The sequence below is a fragment of the Chenopodium album genome, chromosome 10 (genome assembly GCF_948465745.1).
Source record: "Chenopodium album chromosome 10, dcCheAlbu1.1, whole genome shotgun sequence".
NCBI lineage: Eukaryota > Viridiplantae > Streptophyta > Magnoliopsida > Caryophyllales > Amaranthaceae > Chenopodium > Chenopodium album.
This window is the reverse complement of record NC_137843.1, coordinates 27,875,197-27,901,309: the sequence shown is the minus strand read 5'-3', so window position 1 is coordinate 27,901,309 and position 26,113 is coordinate 27,875,197. Positions and strand designations below refer to the sequence as shown.

At 35.2% G+C, this 26,113-nt stretch overlaps 1 protein-coding gene across 2 annotated transcripts; it reads right to left on the bottom strand.

Annotated features, from left to right (window-relative positions):
* Nucleotides 1-1,633: 1,633 nt before the first annotated feature.
* On the bottom strand, nucleotides 1,634-25,879 carry LOC145562385 (mediator of RNA polymerase II transcription subunit 23-like). 2 transcript variants are annotated; one of them, XM_081622644.1, is made up of 21 exons: nucleotides 25,674-25,879; nucleotides 25,551-25,588; nucleotides 24,192-24,291; nucleotides 23,101-24,078; nucleotides 21,456-21,690; nucleotides 17,653-17,870; nucleotides 17,161-17,368; nucleotides 15,075-15,352; nucleotides 14,144-14,227; nucleotides 13,822-13,916; nucleotides 11,959-12,121; nucleotides 11,620-11,865; nucleotides 10,953-11,123; nucleotides 10,655-10,768; nucleotides 10,417-10,542; nucleotides 9,314-9,462; nucleotides 6,980-7,220; nucleotides 6,114-6,885; nucleotides 3,414-3,595; nucleotides 2,487-2,590; nucleotides 1,634-2,208 (listed from the first exon to the last, which is right to left on the bottom strand). In XM_081622644.1, exons 1-21 carry the CDS (start codon nucleotides 25,764-25,766, stop codon nucleotides 2,004-2,006), a joined length of 4,800 nt encoding a protein of 1,599 aa, XP_081478770.1. In that variant the 5' UTR covers nucleotides 25,767-25,879; the 3' UTR covers nucleotides 1,634-2,003. The 2 variants fall into 2 exon arrangements, with proteins under 2 accessions (XP_081478770.1, XP_081478771.1); XM_081622645.1 differs by having other exon boundaries at nucleotides 25,551-25,585.
* Nucleotides 25,880-26,113: the final 234 nt, after the last annotated feature.

Below are 26,113 nucleotides of genomic sequence, written 5' to 3'. Positions count from 1 at the left end.
TTCTGCGTCCCGGCCTTTTGATTCACTGTTTTAGGAGGTCATGGATACACATTCAATCTTTGTCAACTTGGACATCCCTGCAAGCACCCCTAATATTGTGGCGATTGATGGTGGTGCCTCTCCTCCGCCTGGGTTTTACATAGCTCAACATGGCCTGACCTCCTATGGGAGTGCTTTACTTTCACTTCAAATAGATGACTCTTGGTTCAAAGATTCTCAACAAGCTGGAATGGGATGGTGCTTAGATAACGATGACCCGCTGGATGATCGGATTAGTTGAGGTAGTAAATACGGGGTTTGTTCCCCAGCTTTACATGCGGAGGCATTGGCATGCATGTATGAGCTTCAATGGGCTTTTGATCGAGGGTTATGTCTCTCACGGTTTAAACAAATTCATATAATCTTGTGACCCTGCTTCAAGGGAAGGGGCAAGGTAATGTCGCTTACCTTTGGCTCATTCGTAAGATTAAACATCTTGGCTCAACCTTTCGGTTTTGTAATATTCATAAAGCGGATCGTCAGCGTGTTCAGAGAGCTCATCTAATAGCTGGAGAAGTTGTGGTTAATTCTATTTGCTTTAGTATTAATATGTAATCTATTTGTATCCTTTGTCAAATAAAAATTAAAAAAAAATATATTGTAATTTTTTTTATTGTATTATTATATTGTATGTTATTATAGCATTTTCTCATTTTTTCTTAATTAACGTTTGATTAGGAAGCACTTCATATCAATAAATAATTATTATGTCTAATTTACAATAATTAAATACAATTATTATAATTATTTGTTATCATTTACTTAATAATTGCAATGGGTATAGTAGAGTAAAATAGAAGTGAGAAAATCTATGCCCAATTTTTTTTTTCTTTAGAGAGCCACAAGGGCGGGTGTGAGAATCGATTCCAGAATCTACTGAAATCGGGAGGGAAGCTCTAACCACTTGAGCTATCCCCCACTCTCATGCCCAAAAAATTGTGGACAACCTACAAGATTATGCTGTTATGGGTGAGTTGGAAGAGAGTACGATTGGTACAAAATTTGATAACGACCATTCAATAGGATAATAGATGATTACGCTCTAAGAACAAATAGAAACAAAAGGAGTAATAATTATATTACTACTAACTCAATATGTAATTGTTAATTTATACCATTGTTCTTTATAAGATTATAAAATTCTAATGGCTAAAAGCTCATAAAACCTTCAAATAGAATCCAATTTAGTCTAGTAAAGTCCATACAAGTTCAAAAGGATTCAATCGTCTAATTAGATCTACTATTCTACTAGTAATAATTTTAAATAAGTTCAATGTAAATAATTTGATGCAGAGTCTAACTAGTTATACGCTACACATTACACTTATGTTATCTATAAACTAATGTTGACTAGTTGAAAATAGATTGAGGAGACTAGGACAGTAGAGTCCAATAAGTTATAAGTACACATTACAATTAAGCTTATTGGTATTCTGAACATGTAGTAATAATAAACAATAATAAAATCTACATATCCAAATTAATTCTACTTCCTCCCTTCTTTAAAAATTGTTACACATTAGAGTGACATACATATATAGTAAGGAACAAGTTATAACTAGAAATCATGTGATGAGGAAAGATAAAGCAAGAATATTACCAAAAGCGATTAGCTATTAATAGAATAAAAGATGTATATACATTGATTAATATTCCCAAAGAAAAAGAAAAAAAAATTAAATAAAATTAAAAGAACCATTAAAGTACATTATCATATGTACACCGTTCATTTGAGAAAGGCGGTGGTTCCCTTATTCCATCCACAACCTCATTTAAGGATTACCGCTGTAAGATTAGATAACAGAATAGCTCAGCCAAAGAATGAGGGCAGTATCATGTTCAGATTTGAATGGGACAAGTTTTGAGGGCTGGCATCAGGTATCTAATGCAGGTATCAGAAAATGGTTATAGGTGATAAAATGTCACAATTTGCACAAGGCTAATCATGAAGTGTAAGAGAAAGCTCATGACATAGGATTCTGGACAAGCTTTGGATGAGTAGAGGCATAGATGGAAGTATTTACATCTGTTGTTAGGTGTGATAGAAGGTGTTGTACATCCGGTCGCAAACTTTCCAATGCTCTACCAAACAGTACCAAAACCTCTGCTCTAGGTTTACTTGCAGATTGTACTGGCCCACCCTGCCCTTCGTAATGCACAACATGGTACCTGAAACCAAAAAGAGCAGTAACTGGTTAGGAAGACAAATGTAAGGTTAGCAACCATTACAACAGATTGTTCATTTCATCTTAACAAAAAGAATTGCAGGAAATATAAATTATGACAAGTTCCATATTCCAATAAGTTCCAAAAACTAGAAATGTTGTAATAAAATTCGATAAATTCATATAAGTTCAATTCACAAATAAGTTTTGACCATTTCAAAAAATTTGCTATAAATTCTGATTAGCCGTATTCTGGTGAAAATAATGAAACCCTATTCTTACAGGAAGTCAATCAGGTCGATTATCTCTGAAGCCTGAGCAGGCACGGAAGGTTGTGCTGTCTTTCCAAAGACATCCACCATTGCACCAAGTAGAAGAGAGAGAGTCTGCAAGATTAGATTGACGTATACGTCCAAAAGTTAGAACTTAAAAGGATAATTAAGAAAACAGGTCACAGAAATCTATACGAATATTTTTCTTTCTTTCTTTTTTATTTTATTTTTTTTCTAGCTAAAAAACCTTGCACTAAAAAACATATCACCTAGCTTGGGATGCCATATTGGATAAAGAGTATATCCTTTGCTGTAGATCAAGGATGACTGCTACATCATCGTCTCATCATTATTAATGATAAGCAAAAAGAACTTGTCATTCATTCTTTATGGTATTCTTCAAAATTTGGAGCAAAAAAAAAAGAGAAAAGCACATGTAGCATATTTTCAATACCATTCCATAACTATTACCCTCTCTTCAGCAAAAATGAGTGATATTCAGATGTAGATCGGGAGCAGGAATGAATGTGTTGTTGGGCCCTATTGGCCAGGGACTAATAGAGAAGGGGAGATGGTATCCTGGTGGCTATGGTGGCAAGAGGAAAAGAGAAAACATGAGTTTGTGGTGGTGAAGGGGAGGAAAATGAGAATGACTTTTTCTTGAACTTGGGATTTATTAGTAATTAACTGGGAATAAACGAGCAATGAGACATACTTGGATTTTTGACAATTTTTCCTACAACTCTATAAGTGTAAAGCAATTAAGCATAATATATAAATATCACACTCAAAATAAACAAACAAATAAATAAATAAATATCAAAGAAAACTATATTTAGGGTCATAGGGAGCACCTGCTAGGCAAGATATATCATTTTATGGACAGGAAAAGGTGATGACACAAAATAGGATATACAATAGTGCATAAAGTCCGTACCTTGTTAAAGAGTGTATGAGCATTTGCAAGTCTTGGGAGCAATGGACCCATTATACGGAAAACTATCCTAAGCATAGCCACGGAAGTTATTGGCCTGAGTTGCTTTATGATTACATGGGCTCCTTCAAGCCATTCTTGTGGAAGGTTGCTAAAGAATGAGTGGAGCAAACCGATAACATTGCCTGGAATATTCAAAATCAAACAATATAAGAATCCTACATATTATATTATATGAAATACAGCATAAAACTGCAAAATTTATAATTTTGAGGTTGGGTAAAGTATAATTTCAGCAGCCTCTACATTGTGTCATGTAACTCATGTTAACTAAATTTCAATTACTTTGCATAGTACATTGCGCTTTGACTTAGAAACATGATGCAACCACCAAAAAATCTTAAGTTCATTACAATCTACTACCTCCAGATCATACTATACGCAACTTTGGGGTATTATTTGTGAGATATAAAAAATTCCAAAGCTGCGTACAATACGATCCGGAGGTAGTAATCTTTTTTGTTTTTTTAATTATTTTGGACAATCTATTTTATCTGTCTTTGATTGTACAATATTGCTTTTTTTCTTTGATACCATGATAATGTAAACCAGTCTTGTTGCTGCCTAAGCTTAACAAGTAAAAAGCTGCAATGCTATCTGTCCATAAATCAAAAATACCTTCACTACTCATTTACAAGACATCATTAATTTTGAATGTTTACTGAACGTCCATTTGCCAAATTGTGTCTACATATCTACACTTCAAAGTGTGTGTGTCTTTATATATCTACACTTCAAATTATAGTTTGTTGATGTTGACAGTAGCGCTGGTTATTAGGGAATTTTAAATTAAATGCACCAAATAAATACAATGGAATATAAAGGGGAGAATTTCTAGTTCCTCTATTGAAACCACCTAATCAAACAGGCCCTAAGATGTTTTTGAGTGATTTTCACATTACTTTATCAAGAAATGGTAGTCACATAACCTCTAGATATTGCCATTAGATCATCAAAACGGACCAGAGTGTTATGGATTGTAAACACTAATGAGGTGCATTAGGGAAGGTAAAAAAAAAAAGGAAAAGAAGAAAAAACCCCTTGATTAAGATCTTTTCATCCCTTCAAAGTCCTATTTTTCTTTGAGATTGCAACCAACACCAACCTCCTAGATATACAACTTAAGATGAGGATAAAGAAGGCAGATGGACAAACAAACTAACTAAAATAACTTATAAGCTTTATATTAACCCAACCCACCATCTCAACAATGTTGAAGTTAATTTGATACATTGACGATATTGTCCATTCATAATCTTTATATTCTTTTGTAATATGTGAGCCAAGGAGCTTGGATGCACGTTTTTTGAATTGGAGGAAGTATATAAGAGAAGCCCAAAAAAATTAGGTTTAATAACAGAATTTAAGTATTCTACAGTTGCACCACCCAATAACATCGACATTCCTTCTTATCAGTCTTTTCTAGATTTACTTGCCAGTTCAGAGTAAGGAAATGAATGTCACAAGGAAAGAGAATGACGTGCTGGGACCTAATTACAGAGCTGATATAATTTGGCTGTGTATAAAACCCGACCATATCAACTAATTTAAGACGGAATTATTCAAGCTTAGAATTTTGACATGTTAAACTATGATACTAACCCAATATATTTGCAAACAACAAAAAGTAATGATATGGTAGTAAAATCCCAAAAGAATCCACAAATGCAAGCTAAATATAATAATGGAAAATTTGTCTGAAAGGTATTCACAAATGCAAGCTAAATATAATAATGGAAAATTTGTCTAAAAGGTCCTTTTAAGTGGTCGACTTCGTGAGAAAGGTGGCAAAAAAGGTGCTTATATCCCATTTAGGTTGTAAGGAGGGATTGTTTGACCGAATTCCGACAATTGATTTTATTTTCCAGCCATTGACCATCACCTGTCCAGCACATGACTTATACCCCCCTTTTTTGTCTTTTTCCCTTCCCCCTCCAATTCCAACTGACCCTAAATCCCCTCCCCCTCCCCACACCCCCTATTTCTCCTTCCTCTCTTCTCTTATCTGATGTAACTTGCAACATTCCGTTAATGGTGGTGCAATAACTCAACTGGGCAATTGGAAGCCTACAATTACACCTCTTCAACAGTTTGTGTGGGGATGAAATACTATAATGTAAAAACAACATTTTATATTTGTAATTGGAAAATTAGAAATTGAAAAAACCATTAATCGACATTAACAAATACATTAGTATAATTAACAAAGGGGTTTTAACCTCACTAATTCGACTTCCCTTAAATTTGAATGGGAAGGACTAGATTTGAACTTTGTTTTTGTGAACAAGCTGTTTTGTGAAAATTAGGGTTCACAAATTAGACAGAGGAAGGAGAAATAAGGGGATAAGAATTAGGGTCAGTTGGAATTGGAGGCAAAAGGGAGAAAAAGGGAAAAAAAAAGGTGGGGGAGATTTTATAGTCACGTGATGATCAATGGCCGGGAAATAAAGTCAATCGCCAAAATCCGGTCAAAGGTCCCTCCTTACAATCTAAATGGAATATAATTATATAAGGACCTTTTTTGCCACCTTTTTTATATAAGGACCTTTTTCACAAAGTCGACCACTTAAAAGCACCTTTTTGATAAATGTTCGTAATTTTTTTTAACTGAATAAGCAGGAAAAAAACAATAATAAATAATACCTATGGCTGTGGAGGTATTGTCTTGAGCAGCCCACGTCGGATCAAGTAAAGCATAATTAACAGCTGAATCCAGCTCACTAGGGGACCTCTTCCCATCATTGAGCCACCAGGTCTCTTTAACAAGACGTGACACCTCAAGATAGAGTTGTACATGAAAATCTTGTGGAAGCTGAGCCAGTAAAAGACCACAAGCTTGAATCAACAAACACGATAGCTGTTGACACGTATAGCCACTACGAGAAACAAAATTGGACTTATTCAGTCCAGAAACTGGTGCGGCAGATCTGCTTGCATTCATAGAATCTGTGCTTCCACCAGAAGGTGATGTTGGTAACACAGAGGTTTGCCCCGAACTATTTGAAGTTCCATGCAACCCATGGCTGGACTGAATAAGTGTAGATTGGATATGGACAACGATTTGAACAAGTGATACCACAATTTGGGAAGCAGAAACTGGAAGAGAAAGCAATTCCATTACAGCTGTTTCAAGCACCAGCTGTGTGTGTGTCCCAGGATCTTGGATCTGATAGAAAGCCTTCTGAACCTCAGAAACATTTGTTTGCCCAGATTGATTTGCAACAGGATTTTTATTCGGTGGACAGCGCGCTGAAAGGTATGAAGCATCTAAGATTGATCCTGATTTTGAGCTGCTACTAAGGGGAGGAATGACGTTATTCACTAGACCCAACAGCAGGGAAGCAAAGTAATCTGGAGGAGGGCATGAAGAATTTGATAGGGCAATGTGTTGTGGAAACGACTCTGAAAATGGAATCTAAACCAAGATTTGCATCACAAAAGATATCAGCCACCAAGATGACAAGAATCACAATGAAATTACAGATCATGAAAACAAAGCCTTTAATTACCTTGGGTATATCAAGCAAATTCAATATGCGGACAATTAGCTTTCCTGGAAGATGACCATAAAAATATGCTAATATGTCACGGACAAAAGTAAACCTTAAAGGATGGTAGGCTAGCAATTGTTTATACATAGCCAGAACTCTCTCAGCATGATCCATAGCATCATTTTCAATGAGTCGGTAAACAACCAAAGGAATAACAGGCAGCAAACGGGCAGCAATATCATCAAAAATCACAGGAAACCTACAAGATAAGTGAAAGAGTGATATGCTTCAGTCAATAAATTATCACATAGTTAACATAAGTCAATTACATTACACCCAATGTCAGTCAAGTGTTCGAAGTAAAATGGAATATGAGTAACCCTATACTATAATTCAAAAGCTTTCCAATAACTTCAAACTTCAGAGGCAAAAGCTGTTCAAGCTTCAAGAACATTATTAAGTCGCTAAAAAAAGGATAAAAACATTGTTAAATAAATAAATAAATAAAAATTTCTTTTTACCTAAAGTACCCGTGTCAGACCTTAGACATTCCAACACTTCAACATGGGTAGGCCATTTCAACATCATTTTAAACCAAATATAGAAAATTTTCATTAAACAGTCGAGTCAGCCACGTACGTGCTCCCTAGTCTAAGTAACATAGCCCCCCTGACCACCCACATCCCTGCTCTCCTTCATCAAACAACCACCCTATAATTTGTCTCCATCTTCCCGCACGGCCGCACTCCCCCCCCCCCCTCCCTGCGGTCCCCTTAAAAATTATTCAATAATTACTCTTTTAACTTTATTGCACAAATACTGAAGATATCCATTTTTATAAAGGGTCACTCTAGATATCAAATAAGACCTAAGGCTACAATGCAAGGGCCCCGAAAAGCACAATGGAACAAGGACAATGTAGAATATTCCTTGATATAACCCGCTGGATATCGAAGGTTCTAACCAGGGGCGTAGCCAGAAATTAAAAGCTAACGGGGCCAAGGCTATTATTTTTTATGGCCAAAATATCTTTCGTGTTAGCATTGACAATATAAATTTTTCTATACAAAAATTCAAAGTTAATTATTTTACCTCAACATTAAAACAAATCACGAGACTAATACGAAGTACTTTGCAGTAAAAGTTAAAAACTACTCTAATTAATAAAAATAAGGAGAAGCATAAACTAGCAATATATAACATTTAAATTTTAGAAAGTTGTGTTTTTTGAATGTACGTCACAACATCATACAAAAGCAAACTCTACTCTAATTTATTAACAATTAACAAAAACAAGTAGAAACATAAACTAGCAATATTGAACATTTAGATTTTAGAAAATACATGTTTTTTTGAACGTATGTCACAACATCATATACAGAAGATAAATCATGATGATCATCAATTAATAAAATTTAGACAAAGTATTATTGAATTTGAAGCATTGAATCTTCATTATAAAAGAAAAAATAAAGTGGGATTATAAAAGAAAAACAGCCAAATTATAAAAGGAAATAAAAGGAGGGGGGGGAATAAATAAGTGAGATTGTAAAAGATAATAAAAACACCCTAATTACACAAGAAAAAATAAAAGAGAAAAAAAATAAATAAATAAAGAAGTGGGGATATATAAGAAAAAGAAAAAGAAATTAAGTGGGAGATCTAGGAGAATTGAACAAGTGACCATTTCTGACCATGTGTGGTATCATGTAGTACCTTTTCACCACTAAAGCAAGACCATTTACGTGATACTGGTCTTCACTTAATAATACATATACAATAAATCTACAGGGGCCAAATTAAAAATTATGGGCCGCATGGCTAGGCTACCGGCCCCCCAGCCCCCCTTGTAGCTCTGCCCCTGGTTCTGGCTGCCACTGAAGATGACAGCCAATGAAGCTACTTCCACTCTAGTCTCTACGACAAAAACCCACTAGATTTGCCACATGCCCATAGTCATATGAAAGAAAGCATCAACATATCAATTATAATATTGATGGGTGAATGGATTTTCCAGTCAAACCCTTGATCTTAAAATCCTTAACTTCATTTCGTATCATGGTGATTAATCCAGGCTAGACAACCATTTTGGAATATCATGTATAAATTATGTTTTGAGGTGTTAATGTAGAAAACACAGAAATACTTTGCCACATCAAGTAGAAGCAACCAATTTACAGGGCAATCTTGATCCTCAATAGGCTGCCCTTCTAAGATGGCTACCATAAATTAATGCATCTGAATATAATAAATAATGGCAACTGTCTTCCAAGTCCATATCTTATACATTTATCCAAAAGAGATCTACCACAAGCCCACACCAATAAAGCATAATGTAGAAAAAAAAATTACCTTTCTTTCCAAGAGAGATGATTTCCTAATGCCTTCTGCAGATCCACACGTTTGAATATTCCGGAATATAGCCAATGCTCAGGAGGTCCACGGGTCAAATAGAATAATTTCAATCTTTGCTGAAGCTCTTGCCTGTCAAGTAGACTGATCTGCAAACCATTTTTGCAAGACAACTCAATCATCAGATAACAATAAAAAAAAAAAATTAAAACTAGGAGTCTAGGACTGCCCTTAGGAATAACTATAACAGTAAAAGAAAAGAAGGTTTAAAGAGCAACGTATGGTATATGCTACGGAAGTAAGAATAGAAAGATAGAAAGGTTTTTCTCTAGTAAGAACTAGGGGAAGAAAGCCTATCAGTCCTGTCACCATCCCAATGGTTGTTATGTTTAAAAGCTAATGGGATATTAGGATATGAGTTAGGCAGTTAGGGTCCATGTAAGAGACTAATTGCGTTGAGGAATTGTAAATAATGTAAAATTGACAGCTCCTGGAGCCATAGTAGTTTTATATTTCAGTCCATTATCAAATCAAATAATTACTTTTACATCAGCAATAGACTTATCCCTTTCAAGCAAGCTAGATTTTCATTTATACCTTGTAACCTATATTAATGCACAGAAGTTTTAGTACTCGACATAACTTGTCTTTTCCTGTAATTTATGTGCTGTTTGAAATGAATGACATCCATTTGATCTTAAGAGATTATTGGTCATTAACCTTGGGCATTGTGCAAGGAATTACTGACACTATCTCTAGGAAACAATATGAGCTTATTGAACTCAAGAACACCACTTGTTAAAGCGCTAAATCTTCAAAGTCATAAGGTATTATCATAAAATCCTACATTCAATTTTCATGCTCTTGCATATGAGCAGCTATAATCATAAGGAAGAATAAACTACTGAATTTGGAATAACTATTCTTATTTCTGTAATTACAAGCTTCCTTGTAATACAGTCTAGAAGAGACCAAGACTGAAACCCACTTGAATTTGAAAACCAGAGGTCATTTGGGAAAGAAACTTGTAATAAAAAATAATGATAATAATAATTATTTAAAAAAAAAAAAAAAAAAAAAAAAAAAAAAAAAAAAAAACTCACTGCAATATGTAACGCATGTGTATCATCATCACGATCAATCAATGCAAGGACTAAAATATCCAAAGGAAGCAACTCATGAGTCCAAATAAAGAATGCCAAATTTGTAGATGCTTTCATAAGAAGATCCTGCAACGAAAAACCAAGATGAAAGAAAAATATAAATGAATTGAATTTTCCAATTGTGAGTCAGTGAAAAGTTTTAAGATATTTATATGCTGGCAACAGCCAACAATATCACCTGCAAAGGATGTCCACGCTGAAGTTCTACATGAATGTGATGAAGCAGAACATCAACCATGGTGTAAATATTAGCAGTCACTTCTTCAGGGGAAAAATCTCTCAACACACGTGCCTGTGCTTGATTGGATAGAAGCCTCAAATTAGAATATATCAAATAAGATTGCATAGTTTACATACACAAAAATCATTCCATCCATACTCATGTAATTATTTATAAATTGCTCTTTTTTTTAAGGAAAAAAAAATATTTTATAAATAAGAAGAAAAAATAAATACGAGCAGAAAAGGGTAAGTACCAAATTTGCGCTATTTATACTTTCCGGATGTCCATGCATAAGTATCCAAGCACCAGCACAAAGATATTGCCGGTGTTGAGGAAAGCTATGACCTAGGTAAGTCGATACATAAGAAGGATCAGCTGATGGGGATAGAAGTTGGGTGCATTGATTGATAACCGTAGTCTCAGCCTGTCACAAAAAACAACATATAGGATTAAATATCAAAGCAATTATACAACTATTTTAGGCATTGGTATCCCCAAATGTTACATAAGCTCAACATACAAGTTTGATTCCCCAACATGGCATCAGCACATGAGGACCCTATATAGAGCAATTAAAAGCAATCAAGTACCCAGAATACAATTGGGCTTTCCCCAATTATACAACTACTTTAGGTACAGGTTTGTCCATATTGCTTATAGTGTAATTAGTAAATTCTTCAGCAAATAAATAAATAAATACATAAATAAATAATAGGTACTAATTTTAAAGTCCCTTACTTAAGAATATCATTAAAAATATCACAGAACACAAAGTCACAGACATATTAGATTGTGAAATCACTGAAATGGCACAACAGAGTGATTACTAGAAAAGGTGTAAGCAGCCTTAAAAATCTGTAATTCAAACTTGCAGCTGTGAAGCACTGCAAGAAAATAATAAATAAAATAAAAGGAAAAACCTGCTGCCATGCTTGAATAGCCAGTCCCCTTTTATCTGAACGGCCAGCTAAAGTTTCACGTAGAACAGGAGGAAAATAACGTAGAGTTTTGTCAGACCAAGTATGTTGACTACTCGACAATATTTGCTCCAACATCGCAGGAAGATAAAGTAAATGCTCAGACTCAGCTATTCCACGCGTCTTGATAATAATAGCAAGAGAAATGACAGCAATTCGATTCAAAGTTTCAGTGAATTCAGTAGGACCCTGCAATTTTAAAAAATGATAAAATAAAAGAATTATACCCAGGGTAAAATAAAACTGAATGGATACAAGTAAGCATTATGGAGACCTTAACACCTTTCCTTCCTTCTTCACTGAAAAGAAATCTCTCAGGGACAAGATCAAGTTCATGCATAGATTTTCAGCCAGTCTAAATAAACGATGATCACCGCGTTTCCCTTTCAATGCAGCAACAATTTTCGTGACATCATACATTAAGCTCTTGTTCTTTCCTTCATACCTACAATTCAAGTTATGCATCAATTTCCTTCATTCTGAAGTAGAAAATAAATACATAAAAGAGGAGGGGCAAAAACCACGTGATACCTGCTACTCATTGATAGAGAGTAAACAAGTTCAAACTATGACACCGTATTATAATAAGTAATAACTTCCTATTAAAACAGCTAGGGCAACTAACCAAACAAAAAAAAAAGGATACTAGAGCAACTAAAAGCCCAATGTCACATAGGCTCACTTCATCACTCTCAAAGAAATATTTGATTGAAGGAATAATTCTCCAATAGATTACACAACCCCTCACCATATACAACAGCACATAAAGACCGTACTTGTACCAAGAAACAAATTTATGAATTGAAGGGATAAGCCCCATCACTGTTGTAAATCTTGTAATCATAAGGATTTTTTTCAGATCACACCTTTTAAAACACAAATTTCATGAGAAAAGTACCATTGTTCAAATATACGGTTTTGGTCGCCATTGCGGGAATGTTACGGTGTCGCACGAACATAAACGATGCGTTGATCTCAGACAGTTGCGTAACTATTCATTTGAAAGTCTTTTAGGGATTTGAATAGTTGTACGCTGTCATGGTTAAGAGTAGACTATTAGAGGCTTAAAGCCATTATTGACGAGACATGGGGAATCTTCCACTTTATCTCTGAAAAGCAACTTCTAGTGAAATACTTGGTTAAACCTTCAATGCGGGTCTATTAGGGGTTATAACATTTGATTCAAACAAGGTCAAGATCCCAGGCTTTTGAAACAACTCATACTTCAGGTCAAATGAATATCCTCAATATGGATTAATCAAAATGATGCAATCTTTTTTTGCACCTCAGAAAGTGCCTTTTAGAATCTTTTGTACTTCTAAGAAAAAACTTTCTTGTGGTTCCTTAATCCCTTTTTGGTAAATTCTAGTGGTTTCACCCTTCCTTTCCTTTTCCAACCTTTTTCTCTCCAGTCACACACACTCCCAATGACAAATACACTCTTTTTCTTTCTCTTTCTCACATACATTCCCACTCCTTTTCTTTTTTTATTCTCTTTTCTTTAGAACTTCAACAACAATATTTCGCTTCTTTTTCTAGAGATACATAATACTTAGGTATTTTTTCTGTAGCTATCCATTCCTTATAATTTCCTTCACAGCATAAATTTTGGGAAGAAAGCTAGGAAATATTCCAGATCCCAATGATGTATCTTCATTTCAATTCTAGTTGATAGGCAATAATAATGAGTTTAAGACTTTAAGTGTATTATAAATTTATAATTGCTCAATATTTAGCAGAAACTGTTAAGATTCTGGGAACCATCACCATTTTTTTAGTGCTTCATTGCCATAAATGACAACATCCAGGGTTATGGTAGATTAATAGTAAATTTTCCTTCAACTCAACTCCAATTAGAGAAAAAAGTAGTTGGAGGTGAAGTGAACAACACACATGAAGCCATATAGTAGCCTTTGAGTCAAAAATCATCACAGGGGTACAGCATGGCAATAGCTGGTGATAGGTTTGACCAATTGATGTTCAAAATCAACAAATTGTGTTTTCTTGAATCCTTACAAATAATAATTTTGAAGAGAGTGATCTAGATTATTTTTCATAGAAAGTAGGGTTCTAATTCTTTTAATGGATTCCTCACTCTATATGAGTACACATATAAAGACACACACACAAACAAGTCATACTCACCGATAGAGTGGAAGCAACCGATAATTCAGAATCTCTAGAACCAGAAGTGTTGCTAGTGGCTTGCTTAGTGTGCTTGGGTTCCTTTGAGTCAAATGCTGCCACAATGAAGCGATAGACATTTACACATGACAAGCACACAATACATAATAATTCAAGTTGTAATCTTGTTGATACATTCAGAAGTTTAAACAAATCATCTGCATCTCAAAGCCCTTAAAATAGTTCTCCATAGCAACCTATTAGTCTTTTACCTCTAATTATTATAGATAAAAACATAAAATAAACCAGCTTAAAAATCAGCCAATAGAGTAAAGAAGTTTACACTGAAGTGTGAGCGAAACAATGAATATGGCGCGATGAGAAGCAACCTTGTATAGGTTTCAACCATTGCAATGCTAGGAATAACCTACACAGTGAGAACAACTTGTTAGAGCCACAGAGAACTACTACCTCAGGCCTCAAATTTTTACAATGCACCGAAACTACTGTCGTAATTTTAGATCAATATTCCTACATAGTTCAAATGTCATTGTTAGCAGGGAAGCAATAAAATGCTCATGGATTGGGTAAAAATATGTATCTTGTGTGTAGTTTATTTTTGAGTTTTTGTAGGGGTAGGTAAATTGGCACACTCTTTGGTTAATGGTATGCTGTAAATGCTGTAAATAGCTTACAATCATAGGATCAATTAAGATCCAATGCTCCACATCTACCCCGGTCAAAGTAATGGCAAAATTTGTAAATTTTAGATTGTATATTAAAAAAATTAAAAATTTTGGTCCAGCTTTTTCTAGGAATAAGTATAGATGGGAGTCTGGGAGAAGAGAAAGAAAGTTGACAAAAGACAGCAAATAGATAATTAAAGGCTTAGAGCCTTAGAGTATAGATGGGAAACCTTACAACAGGTAGCCCATAAAACAGGCAAAAATGAGCAGAATTGTAAGGCAAAAGGTCTTAAGGATGCCTTACAAAACAATACTCGATCTAAGTCAATGAAGCATTATACACAAAATTGTAGGGAAAATCCCAGTAAGTGTAATCACGAGCAACTATAGGATATGAAAAGACAAAGAACGTAGCATATGAGCTTATCAGTAGTCAATATTCATGGAACGGATGCCAAAGGGAGCTTCTCAAATTTACCCCTAGAAATAGTTTTTTGATTCCTTTGTAGTACTACAATTCTGCTATTAAAAAGTTTGGTTGCTACGATTTCATAAAAGCAAAACACTAATGACATAATAACAGTATACCTGTCCAGAGAATAAAGAATCCTCCATTTGATAAGCAAGTTTCATGCACAAGTTGATTGAGAATCCAGATATTAGTGATATTGGTAGAGGACTTGTTTCCCGCATCATTACAAGTCTCTCATTTGACTGCATACCAGAGACTGGTAATAGTTCTGTACCAGCAGCATTAAGCCAATTCATCACCATCTCACAAGCAGGCTGTGCCATTGTGTAAGATACAACCCAAAACATTCCAATTGATCTGTCATCCATATTCATGTAATCCAGCATCCGTTCACCTGTATCAGGAAAGCATAAACTTTTGACTCCGATACACAATCAACATCTACACATTACTACATTGGTAGGTCTTCATATTCTCAACATTCATAAGGGAAACTCTCCTCTTTGCACCAGCACTAAACACATGCATACATAATGCTACAAATGAAACTTAAAATAAAAAAATATATATATTGGAATTGGAATTCTTAACCCTTAGCACTAAATCAGTAATTACTTATTTCTTCAAGATTTTTCATCCTATTTCCATAACAGCTTTTTACTAGGGTAGGGGGAATAAAACAAATTATCACTATCACTCTTTTAGGAAGTAGAAGCTCTTTATAGAAGAAGATGACCTAAAAAGACTGTTAAAAAAGAAAGAAGGTAACAGACAACGTTTCTTTTATCGTATATTACATTAAAAATACATTAGTTACTGTTGTGCCTAACATGTCTCATTCAAAGTTTTAAATTTGAATGAACTATTGGTATCTAAACTCTAACAAGCTTATCTAGAAGTTGTGCATGCAAAACCAAATGTGTGCATGTGTGAGAGAGAGTGTGCATATTGCCCCAAATTTTCGGGTATACTTTAAATATAACTATCATACAAAAAAAATGATTTTATGTCACAAAAAGTTAATCATCTCAAACTTGAAATTTTCTTTTATTATCTAATTACAAGATCATACTTATCTTAAACCCCCAAAATTATCCTAAACCTTGTTTATATAAGCTTTGCCATGAGATTAAGGAGGCAACCAACTCTTAAATTTTCTCTGTATTTCACCATACTTCCACCAGCCATCCCTTAATAATTTCCCCAACCACAAGATTGTGGTCAATAGATAAGTGAAACATCAATCTATCTAAAATTTCTTCTTTTGGATGAATGAAATCAACTATATTATGCTCCAACCTTGCACCTAGAGTCCTAGAACTGCTCAACTGTCTCTCTTGATCTACCCTGTTCTTGACCACAAGATTTGCGGTCAATAGATAAGTGAAACATCAATCTATCTAAATTTCTTCTTTTGGATATCAACTATATTATGCTCCAACCTTGCACCTAGAACTGCTCAACTGTCTCTCTTGATCTACCCTGTTCTTAACATCTAAACCAATTTTCTTTGAAAAAAATGAAAAAAAAAAAAAACCATCACATCATATCAAACCTCCTTTGCTGGAGCACTGCTACACCAACCACCACCTCTGCTCCTATCCCCCCGTTCATCCTTGAATGTTATACTCTTTATCGTATTCATAACTTTTGCTGTGCAGAGGCATATATTGAGAAGTTATAATGACTTTGCCCTCTGTACAACAATGCCTGTACTTATTTTTTTATGATTAATTGATCTTAGCGACCAACTAATATTGTTAAGTATAAGTAGGAATAAAATGGCTGCCATGACTAGTAGTTGACATTAGAGAATTGATCAGGTAACCAAACTTTTCAACTCACTTGGTTTTTTTTCAAGTACAAGTTCTGTAATGATTTTGTTGACTTGGAACATTAATACAGTGTTGTGTCGTCACTCAATAGTAAAACTATTGTACCAACACCTCTCTCTCTCTCTTTTACACCCACCCACTCACCTTTTTCAAACTATACAAAACTTTAAGGATCAAGGAAAAAAGGATGAACATGGTTGTGCTTGTGCAAATTAAAAGAAAGGTTTTATAATAGGTACAGAAATGAACATGTACTTCATTGTATGCATCATATAAGCTTCATATTTTGGGTGAAGTTGATTAGTCAGGCATCATTTCTTTACTCCTGATTAGTAACAGGTATCATTATAATATAATTGATGGTTACCTTTGCTCACTTGCCTCCACCACTCATCTATTTGCTTTCCTTTCTGAAGCTGCTCATTATTCAAGTGATCTCTATGTAGTGTGTTCAAAGACCATATTCTCAAGTTCTGGCAGCTGCTTATAAAGTCAAGCAGTATACTTTGAGGGCTATTGGGATCAGAACTCTTATCCTCTCTATGAAATGACAAGATCTTTTTTGTTGTCTCAACCTGTATGCATAAAAGGGAAACTCGCACTTTATACAGTCAAATTATGAGATCAAAACAATGAAAAAGTATCGAGAGGAAAAAAAAGAAATTATTCATGTACATGTTACAAAATTATTTTGCACGACAATCATTATCACACAAAAAAATGCAATAGTCAAACTGACTAACTACTTGTAAGCCCCTATAAACTATTTTTCCAACTTGCTTTACTACATTTGAGAGGGGAGATAAGAGGGGACAAAATTAAAGATAACGCAACTTTTAGCCATAATCTGCTGAAATACCTTTCTGGAATCATTATTTAGAGCGTTCATAACAAGCTCAACACGAATAATCTGTGCAAGCAACCATGTAACATGATTTGTCCGAAGAATATGGCGGTCATCTTCAATCAGCCGCAAAACAAGCTTGTCCACAAAATCGACAAAGTCAATGCAGCCACTCTTCATCAGAAAGAAGAATATATCTGAAAAAATAAGCCACTCCTGCCAACAATTTGACTCTGAACATACATTAGAAACACCAATTAGCTCACTATAATGGTAACGTCTGCAGACACAAATACAATGCAGTAAAGCACAATCACAGATCACAATATTTGGGATAAAAAAAAAATTGATTAACATAAACATAGGATCAAAAATCTGGTACACTGATAGCCATATCAAGAGTTAAGCGAAATATTAAAAATTAAAAATAAAATTTAAAATATAGGATGAACTAAAATTGGAACGATCTTATGCCTACCAAAAACATACATCAGGATGCTTAAGAAGTTTGGGAATATAACTATGCTAGAGTTGCGACCGATACATTTTAACTATTGATCAGGAACTCTATATGTCGTGGAAGACTTGAAACAGTAATTATAAAATATATACTACCTCCGCTTCATATTACTCGCAACATTTGCCAAAAATGGCCACTTCACATTACTCGCAACAAATATTTTTCTTCCCTTAGTTAGTAAGTTTTTGGCTACGAAATGACAATTTTACCCTTACTTTTTTTTTAAACATCCTAATTAAAATATAAATCTGTTCTTATTACATTAATCCCTAAGGTTAATTAATTTCAACTTACCACAAATTCATTCCCCTCCTCCATCTACATTCAACATCTTCCTTCATAAGTTTTCTCTCTCTTCCTTCATAATCCACCACCTTCAATGGCAACCACGACCATCACCACCACCATTACCACCGATCACCACCACCACCATCTTCAATGGCAACCACCACCTACATCGCCGCCTCTGTTTTCTCTCTCTTCCTTTGTTTTTTGTTTCCTCATTGCCGATGAAACCCAAATTCGAAGGTTTTATAGTCAAATTTAACCATCAAAACTCTAGATCTAACCATCAAAACTCTTGATCTAGAGTTATGATGGTTAAATTTGACCAATAAAGCTTTGTTGATGATAGAGAAGGGTGTGTGGTTGGTTTGTTCGTGACTGCTAGGTTCGTGGGTGCGGTGGCATCGTGGGTTTGTGGGTTTGATTAAGGATTCGGTTATGGTTTTGATTGTGGGTTTGGTTTTGGTTTCGATTGTGGGTTTGATTGGGTTCTGGGTTTTGATTGTGCAGGGTGGTACGGTGGGTTGCTGCAGCTTGGTTTTGCTGGGTTCGTGGGTGGTGCTGGGTGCGTCGGTGGTGCTGGGTTCGTGGGGTTCTGGGTAGTGGTGGTGGTGGTTGGTTTCGGTGATGCTTGGTGGTGTCGGTGGTGGTGGGTTATTTAATTTAATTAAGGTTGAATTTGTTTTTTCTTTTTTCGGGTTGGATTAGTAGTTAAGCATATACCCTTATTTTTCAATAATCATGCTTTCAATCTTTTGCCTAGGAGTCCGCGTGCACCCCTTTGTTGCGAGTAATCTGAAGCGGAGGTAATATTTGTATAGAAGAATATTCAGATTGTAGAATAACATTCTGATTGAGGCACAATAAATATAAATAAATAAAAAAAAACAGCCCTGATATATCACCATCTACTGAAAAATGGTACACTCACCACCGGCGCCGGTTCCCCCCGCCCCCAGTGCCACTGCTGGTTCCCCAGCCGACCACTCTTGACCTTCCACCTGAAAGACATACCACCCTAACCCTAAAACGCCGTAACAACTCAGCCTTAGCCCCGATTCAATTCGGTTTCTAGAAACGGGTTAGGGTTTAGGTGAAGGCGATTTTTGGGTTGGTGTGGGTAGGGGAGAGGATTTCGGCGACGATGGTGTTGATGTAGCTGAGGTAGGTGGTGGTGGCGTGATGTTGCTAGTAGGAGTTCGGCGGCATGGGGTGGTTTTCGGGTTTGGTGGTAGGATTTTGGCGACATGGGTTGTTTTTGAGGAGGGGGAAGGCAAAATTCGGCGGCGTGGGGTGGTTTCGCCAGTGGTGGGGCTAGGGGGTTAAGGGATTTTTTTTTAATTTATTTTTCTTTTTATTAATTCAATTTTTTAAACCTATAGGCTATTGACATGTGTCAAATTATGGGCCCCACTAACAGATTCCATCCAAGAATCCCTTAAGTGGTGGTAAAATCAAATTTGTGAGTTTTTTTGCAGTGTTATAATAAAAGTTTTTTTTTTAGGTGTTACAATCAAAATTTGTGTTTTTTTGTGGTATTATTTTCTAAAATTTCCAAAATTAAATTAATTTAGAAATAATTATTTTTTTACAAAAATAACCCAACCCCTCCCCACCCACCCACCACCCAACCCCCTTTCCCCTATTGGCGCCATACTCTTCACCCTGGTACGATGCCCATCCCCCTTACCCCGCCGCCACCCACCCTTGACACCTTGCCCTTTTCATTTCCCACCCCCTCCTCCCATTCCTCCACGACGACTCCCACCCCCTCCCTTTCCCCCTTCCTAAAACAACCCCCCTATCCCATGTTCCCCGCCCAAAATAGGACCCTCCGTGAAACGGCCCCTCCCCGAAACGACCCTCTCCCTTGTTCCCCTCTTAAAAAACAACCCCCAAACCTTAAACACCCCACTCAAAACCAAACATGTTAAGGGTTTGGGGGTAATTTGCAAGGAGGGTGTTCGTTTCAAGAAGGAGATTGTTTTCCGGGTGAGGAAAGGGAGGAGGAATGGGCGTCGCACCGAAGATGGGCGAGGATGGGGGAGCTGGGCGTCGGCAGGTGTAGGGGGCTGGAGCTTGGCTGGGTGGGTGGGGAGGGTGTTGGTTGTTTTATAAATTTTTTCCAAAATAGTTTGATCATTAAAAAAAAACACTAACTATTATTAACCCCAACTCTACTTAAATTGTTAAATTAAATTTAAAATATAAAAAGCAAAAAAACAAAGTTTAGGGAGTTGCAAACTTTTATGTCATAAAGTTTACGGACTTCATAGAATTAACCTGCTATTGTAGGTCATATTTGATTTGAGTGAGTGAATTGCAACTTTTTATAAGTTGAATGAGTAAGTTGCAACTTTAGTCTAAGTTTAGGGAGTGATTGTAGAGTTAACTCAATTTTAAGTGATTTTATAATTCAAGGCTATTAAGCAAAGAATAACTTGTCATTTCATCATAAGTAATTAAGTTGCATGTCAATAAAAAATAAAAAAAAATAAAAAAAAAAGATCCCCTGCATCAACACCAGAAGTATTCAACTGACCCTGGCTGATGACTGCAGCTCACAGCATTAACAGCAGATACATAGCTGCTGTAGAAATGTAGAATTTTCAGTTAGGGGTAAAAAGTTGGCAGCTTTTTTGTTTTATATAGGTTATACATATTTCATAATAGTTTTCCAAGCACCTATGCTAAGAGGTGATGGTGAAAATATTTTTTATTCTATTTTTTTTTTTTTTTTTTTTGGGTGTTGTGGGGGGGGGGGGGGGGGGGTTAAAGGAAGGAAAATTAAAGGGAAAGTTTGAGGGAGGGTGCACTTATTGAATTGATGTTCCTTCAAATGAGAAAGGAGACAGCAACGTGAACTAATTTCTAAGCCAAATTTAAAGCTTTTAGTTTACCAAATAACCCAGAATAGCTCATCTCATTTTTCACCCTAAACTTTATTACCATATGTTCCCATGTATAGATGTTTGACTAGAAAAAAAATGAGAAATGGCTAGAAGCTTCTTGCCTGAATTTGTCAGCTTCAATAGTTCAACAATTCTGTCAACAGTTGCCTCACAAATCATGTCCCATGTGAAAACAGCTCCAGGAGAGGAAACATTAGGTTGTGGCCGGTAACAGGGGGCAACAAGCAACACACGTTTCCACCAATCTGGAGAGGGAGTTGTACGCAGAGCATGTCTAATACACCGCAAAGCTCTATCCCAATCCAAAGTACCCTTCTGGATACAAACTGCCAAATCCTGCAACAAAGTACAAGAGAATCCACAAATATTATCTCAAGAATAGACATCACAGAGACTTGTGAATGTATCAAAGACAAACAAGAAGCATCTATTAACAGAAAATTACATGTACATGTGTTCAATAGAAACTAATTTATTCATATAAACAACACAATCTGAAAATCTAAAATCCATTGTAAGGACTTTATGAAGCAAAAGGCAAATGAGTAAACTTGCTGGAATTCCCTATTCTCCCTGATATCTTTCAAACCACTCCATCTCAAGAATTTAAAAAGCCTTATCTTTACCAGCCACTTTATATACATGATTTCAGCACCCTTAATCAACCTCACAATTATCTTCTCATCATTAATGCATGCTGTGTCAACCTCAAAACCCAAAAACAGATTGTTTACAGGAAAATTCAGAAAGAAGGTGAAGAAAATTTGATGTTTTGTTGATCTGCGCAGACTTTGGAGTATTTTAGGAGGTTGCAAAATGTTTGATGAAAAGGACAGCCAATGAAATGATGAGTAAAGAAACACAAAACACATATTGTTTTGAGCAACATAGAAGAAAAAAAACGCTTGTTAAGCATCTTCTGGCCTCCTTTCGTTGGTTTTTTTTTCTCTTTAGCACTTCCTATTAGCCTTGTTTTAGGCTTGAATAAGTAGCAAAACAACAATTTCAAGGGTAGAATTAGATCGCATGAAAAGTACAGGTTCTGTTCTTTGAGGCAATTGTATAGCTGGAGTCAAATGACAAGACCTTACTATTTGCATTTTCTTATCGCAAATATCTGGAATTTTGTATTTATTAAGATTATGAAAATAGACATTTGGAAAATACATTAAGAAAAATCTAACAAGACCCCTCTTGGAGATAAGATCTGACCCAACCATGCCAGAAATTTCAGACAAAACCTATCAGACTAAAAATTTCAAACCAAAACAAATATCAGGTGAAGAGAACATAGCCTTAGTGTACTAAATGTTAAAGAGTGAGTTCTAAACAACCAACATAGCTAAGCTGGCTTAGGTAGGATTTTTGTATCCTATATCAACCCTAGAAGACACTCACAGTATACATAAGCAGCTAATAGGTATCTACAGTTATCTATGTTTATACTCAGTCCTAGTTATTTTTTTTTTTTTTAAGCTGCTGAAACATGTCAAACTTTCCCTTTAATTTTCAATTCAATGCAGCTGAAACATGTCAAGAACTATCCTTCTCAGGCAGATTGATTTACCACAGACAAATCTATAATTTTTCTCACTATATAATCCTAAACCAAATTATTTTCTTGATGACATAAACTAATTAATAGCCGCTGTAAGTTGAAACATGATTTTAAGCCAAACTTTCATAATTAAGCATAAAAATGTGTTGTGAGAGAAATTAAACTTATAATAGCATTGACATGATCACCTCTCCATGCAATGGTTCTCCCAAAACACTTGGATATGTGATAGGTGAATACCGCAAATTTGTTATTGCTTCACCTCCAAAATGAGGAGTGGCTAGAGGTAAAAATCGTTGGGTACCAAAAGTTGGACAGTGTAAGTGTTGGTCTAACATTTGCATATGCATAGCCATCATGTCCCGTCGTCGGTGAATCTCCATTATAAGTGTAAACAAGGATTCATCATCTGGTATGTTTTCAATAAATTGTAATCCACTGCGTAGTAACTCATAAAATGGAACTCGACATTTGTCCTCCTTGACTAACAGCCAAATAACATCCAGACAACTATTAAGCCAGTCAATGAGAGCCTTGTCAAGTCTCCAGGATTTTGCAACATCAGATTCATCATTGAATTGATGTCTTTGATCCCAATTGACCAGCCAAGTTTGCATATGAGATAATATTTCAGCATGTGTGGCAGGTTTCAAAGTAGACTCTAGACTTAATAGGATAATTTTACAGCACAGCTGACGCAGACTACTTCTGGCACTATCCCTTATCGCTGAACTAACCATCAGGGATGACTGTTGGTGGTTACTAGATATCTCATTCAGCTTTACTGGAGATGACGTTAGAGCAGATGATGGTTCATTAACAGATTGAGCAGGGGATCCTATATTTTGAGCGGAGATTAATGGTGATGCAGGGTTTGACTGAAAAGTAGAAGATACCGATATGGTGTTTGTGGTTGGCAACATCCCAGTTTGAGATACTATTGAGGTGGCTGCAGGTGTAGCTTGACTACCTTGACCAAATGACATCTCCGCAGAGGACACTGCACTGAGAAGTGATAGTAAAAAAGTATCCCATTTTATATGCTCAATACTGCACAAGCTTCTCAAAGCAAACAGAAGAAATTCTGCTCGTGGAGAATGACTACAACACTGAACAACTAGAGAAATCAGAACAGCTTCTGTTACCAAACGCAGTTGCTCTTGATCCTGAAACAATTGTCACAGATACATTAGGTCAAAGGTGAAAGTAAGAAATAAAAAATGAATAAAACATATCAAATGTGAACATTTTAGATCCGACATCCAAAGCTGAAACTCACAGGAAATTGCCTCAGAACTTGTTCAAAGTCAGAAACAAATTGCTCATTTGGAGGAGGAAGATCTCTGTTTAGCGCTGTTACACGCTTTTGTGCTTTATTCCTAGAGACAATAAACCAATTATCATATCAATTTATAATACCACAGTATACATATATGACATTCAATTCATAAATTCGAATCAGATACATTTTAGTATACCTTTCCTCTTCTTTTCAGTCATTCAACAACAACGACAACAACAACAACAAAGCCTTAGTCCCAAAATGATTAGGGGTCGGCTAACATGTCATAAGGAACTGATTGTAAAGGAAATAGAGCATAGCAAGAAAATTGATCGAATAGAAGGTTTAGATAAATCACCACAAGTGATGGGGATACAAGATTTAGATAATGCAGTAACTGATTATTCAAATATTTAACTGATGAGTTAATAAGTTATTCACCAAGGAACATGCATGTTGATTGCTAATGACCCAAGAGTATTACTAATGGCTAAGTACTAATATGCGTAACTGGATAACAACAATGAGTTTGTTTATAACTTTATAAATTATGAGATACGTCCAAAATCAACGACCATAGCAATACCACACAGACCCAATAACATTGCACTCTAAGCCAACCCCCGCCCGCCCCAAATGGAAATCAGCTAGGGTTTAATCATCTACGCTTCTAAATAAAGGTTGTTTAAGCCCGCGACACCAATTCCACCATCAATCACCATATTTCCCAATAGCTAGATAGTTTATTAAAGACAGCAATCTGCATTAATATCTGCATTTATACATTTTTAGCCTTGTTCAAATTCATAACCATATCCATACTATCTCAGAACAATTGAATTGTTAGCTTTTGTATCTTAAAGATGAAGAATAAAATTTGAATCAGTGAGCTCCCAGCTAGGAATTAATCATCTATGCTTCACCCTAATCATAGGATTGCTCAATTCACTGACCACTTTCACCAATCACCATCAATCACCAAAAGCGTTATATTGATATTCAATAGATAACAACATGAACTTTCAAAGTGTTCATACCTTTTTCCACTTTATCGACGATGACGGTCGTCAATTTAGTCATTTTAAAAAGATATTCCAATACACTCTAAAAATACAGATTGAATAACTTAAAAGAAACAAATTATACCCATTTTTAAGTACTCCATAATATACCAAATCAACTAACAAACACAGCAGAATATTTATGAATACTAAACAATGATTAAACAAATTCCATAACATACAGCATAATTATAAACAAATAAATTCATTCCAAAATAAGTAAAAAAAATAAAAATAAAATTAATGGGCATAAATTAAATTGGGCAAGAACTTAACAACTGAGAACGAAACTTACGGTGTTTGTTCATCAGATTTTTGGCGCGAAATTCTCTGCTATGATGAAAAGAAACAAGCTAAATTGGAAATGAAGTGTCAAAAAATACCAGATTAGAGAAAATTGCAGGAATTGGTGACTTACCCCTAAATAAAGGTTGAAAAGATCAGTAATAACTGATTTAGCTGGGTGTAATTGATAAGATCTTGAAGAAGATGGTCTTTGATTTTGCTCCATTTCAATTTAGCAGCTTGAATTGGGGAGTAAAAGTGAAGGTGAAAGGGGAGAAAGAACGAAGAGCAAGAGTATTTAAAATAAAAAATTAAAAAAAAAAAAAAAAAAAAAAAAAAAAAGGAAATTCTGCGACAGTTTTTAATTTTCTCTTTCGTGAAATCCTAAAAATTCTTAGTGATTATTAAACTTTTTAATTAAACTTTCTTAGTGATAAGCGTTAAAAATATTTATTATCATTGGTAGAGTTAAATTATTGATTATCATTGATAAGTGTTATTTTAATAAAAATTCTTAATTATAGTGGTTTCAAAAAAAAAAAAAAATCCTTAACTATAGTTAGTATTTTATTT

Excerpts from the sequence above, each read along its gene's own strand:
- LOC145562385 (XM_081622644.1), bottom strand. The coding sequence starts at position 25,766 with ATGGAGCAAAATCAAAGACCATCTTCTTCAAGATCTTATCAATTACAC. Across the intron at positions 12,122-13,821 it reads CGGTTGCTTCCACTCTATCG|GTATGAAGGAAAGAACAAGA; the intron begins GTGAGTATGACT and ends CTTGAATTGTAG. Across the intron at positions 6,886-6,979 it reads ATTTGCTTGATATACCCAAG|ATTCCATTTTCAGAGTCGTT; the intron begins GTAATTAAAGGC and ends ATCTTGGTTTAG.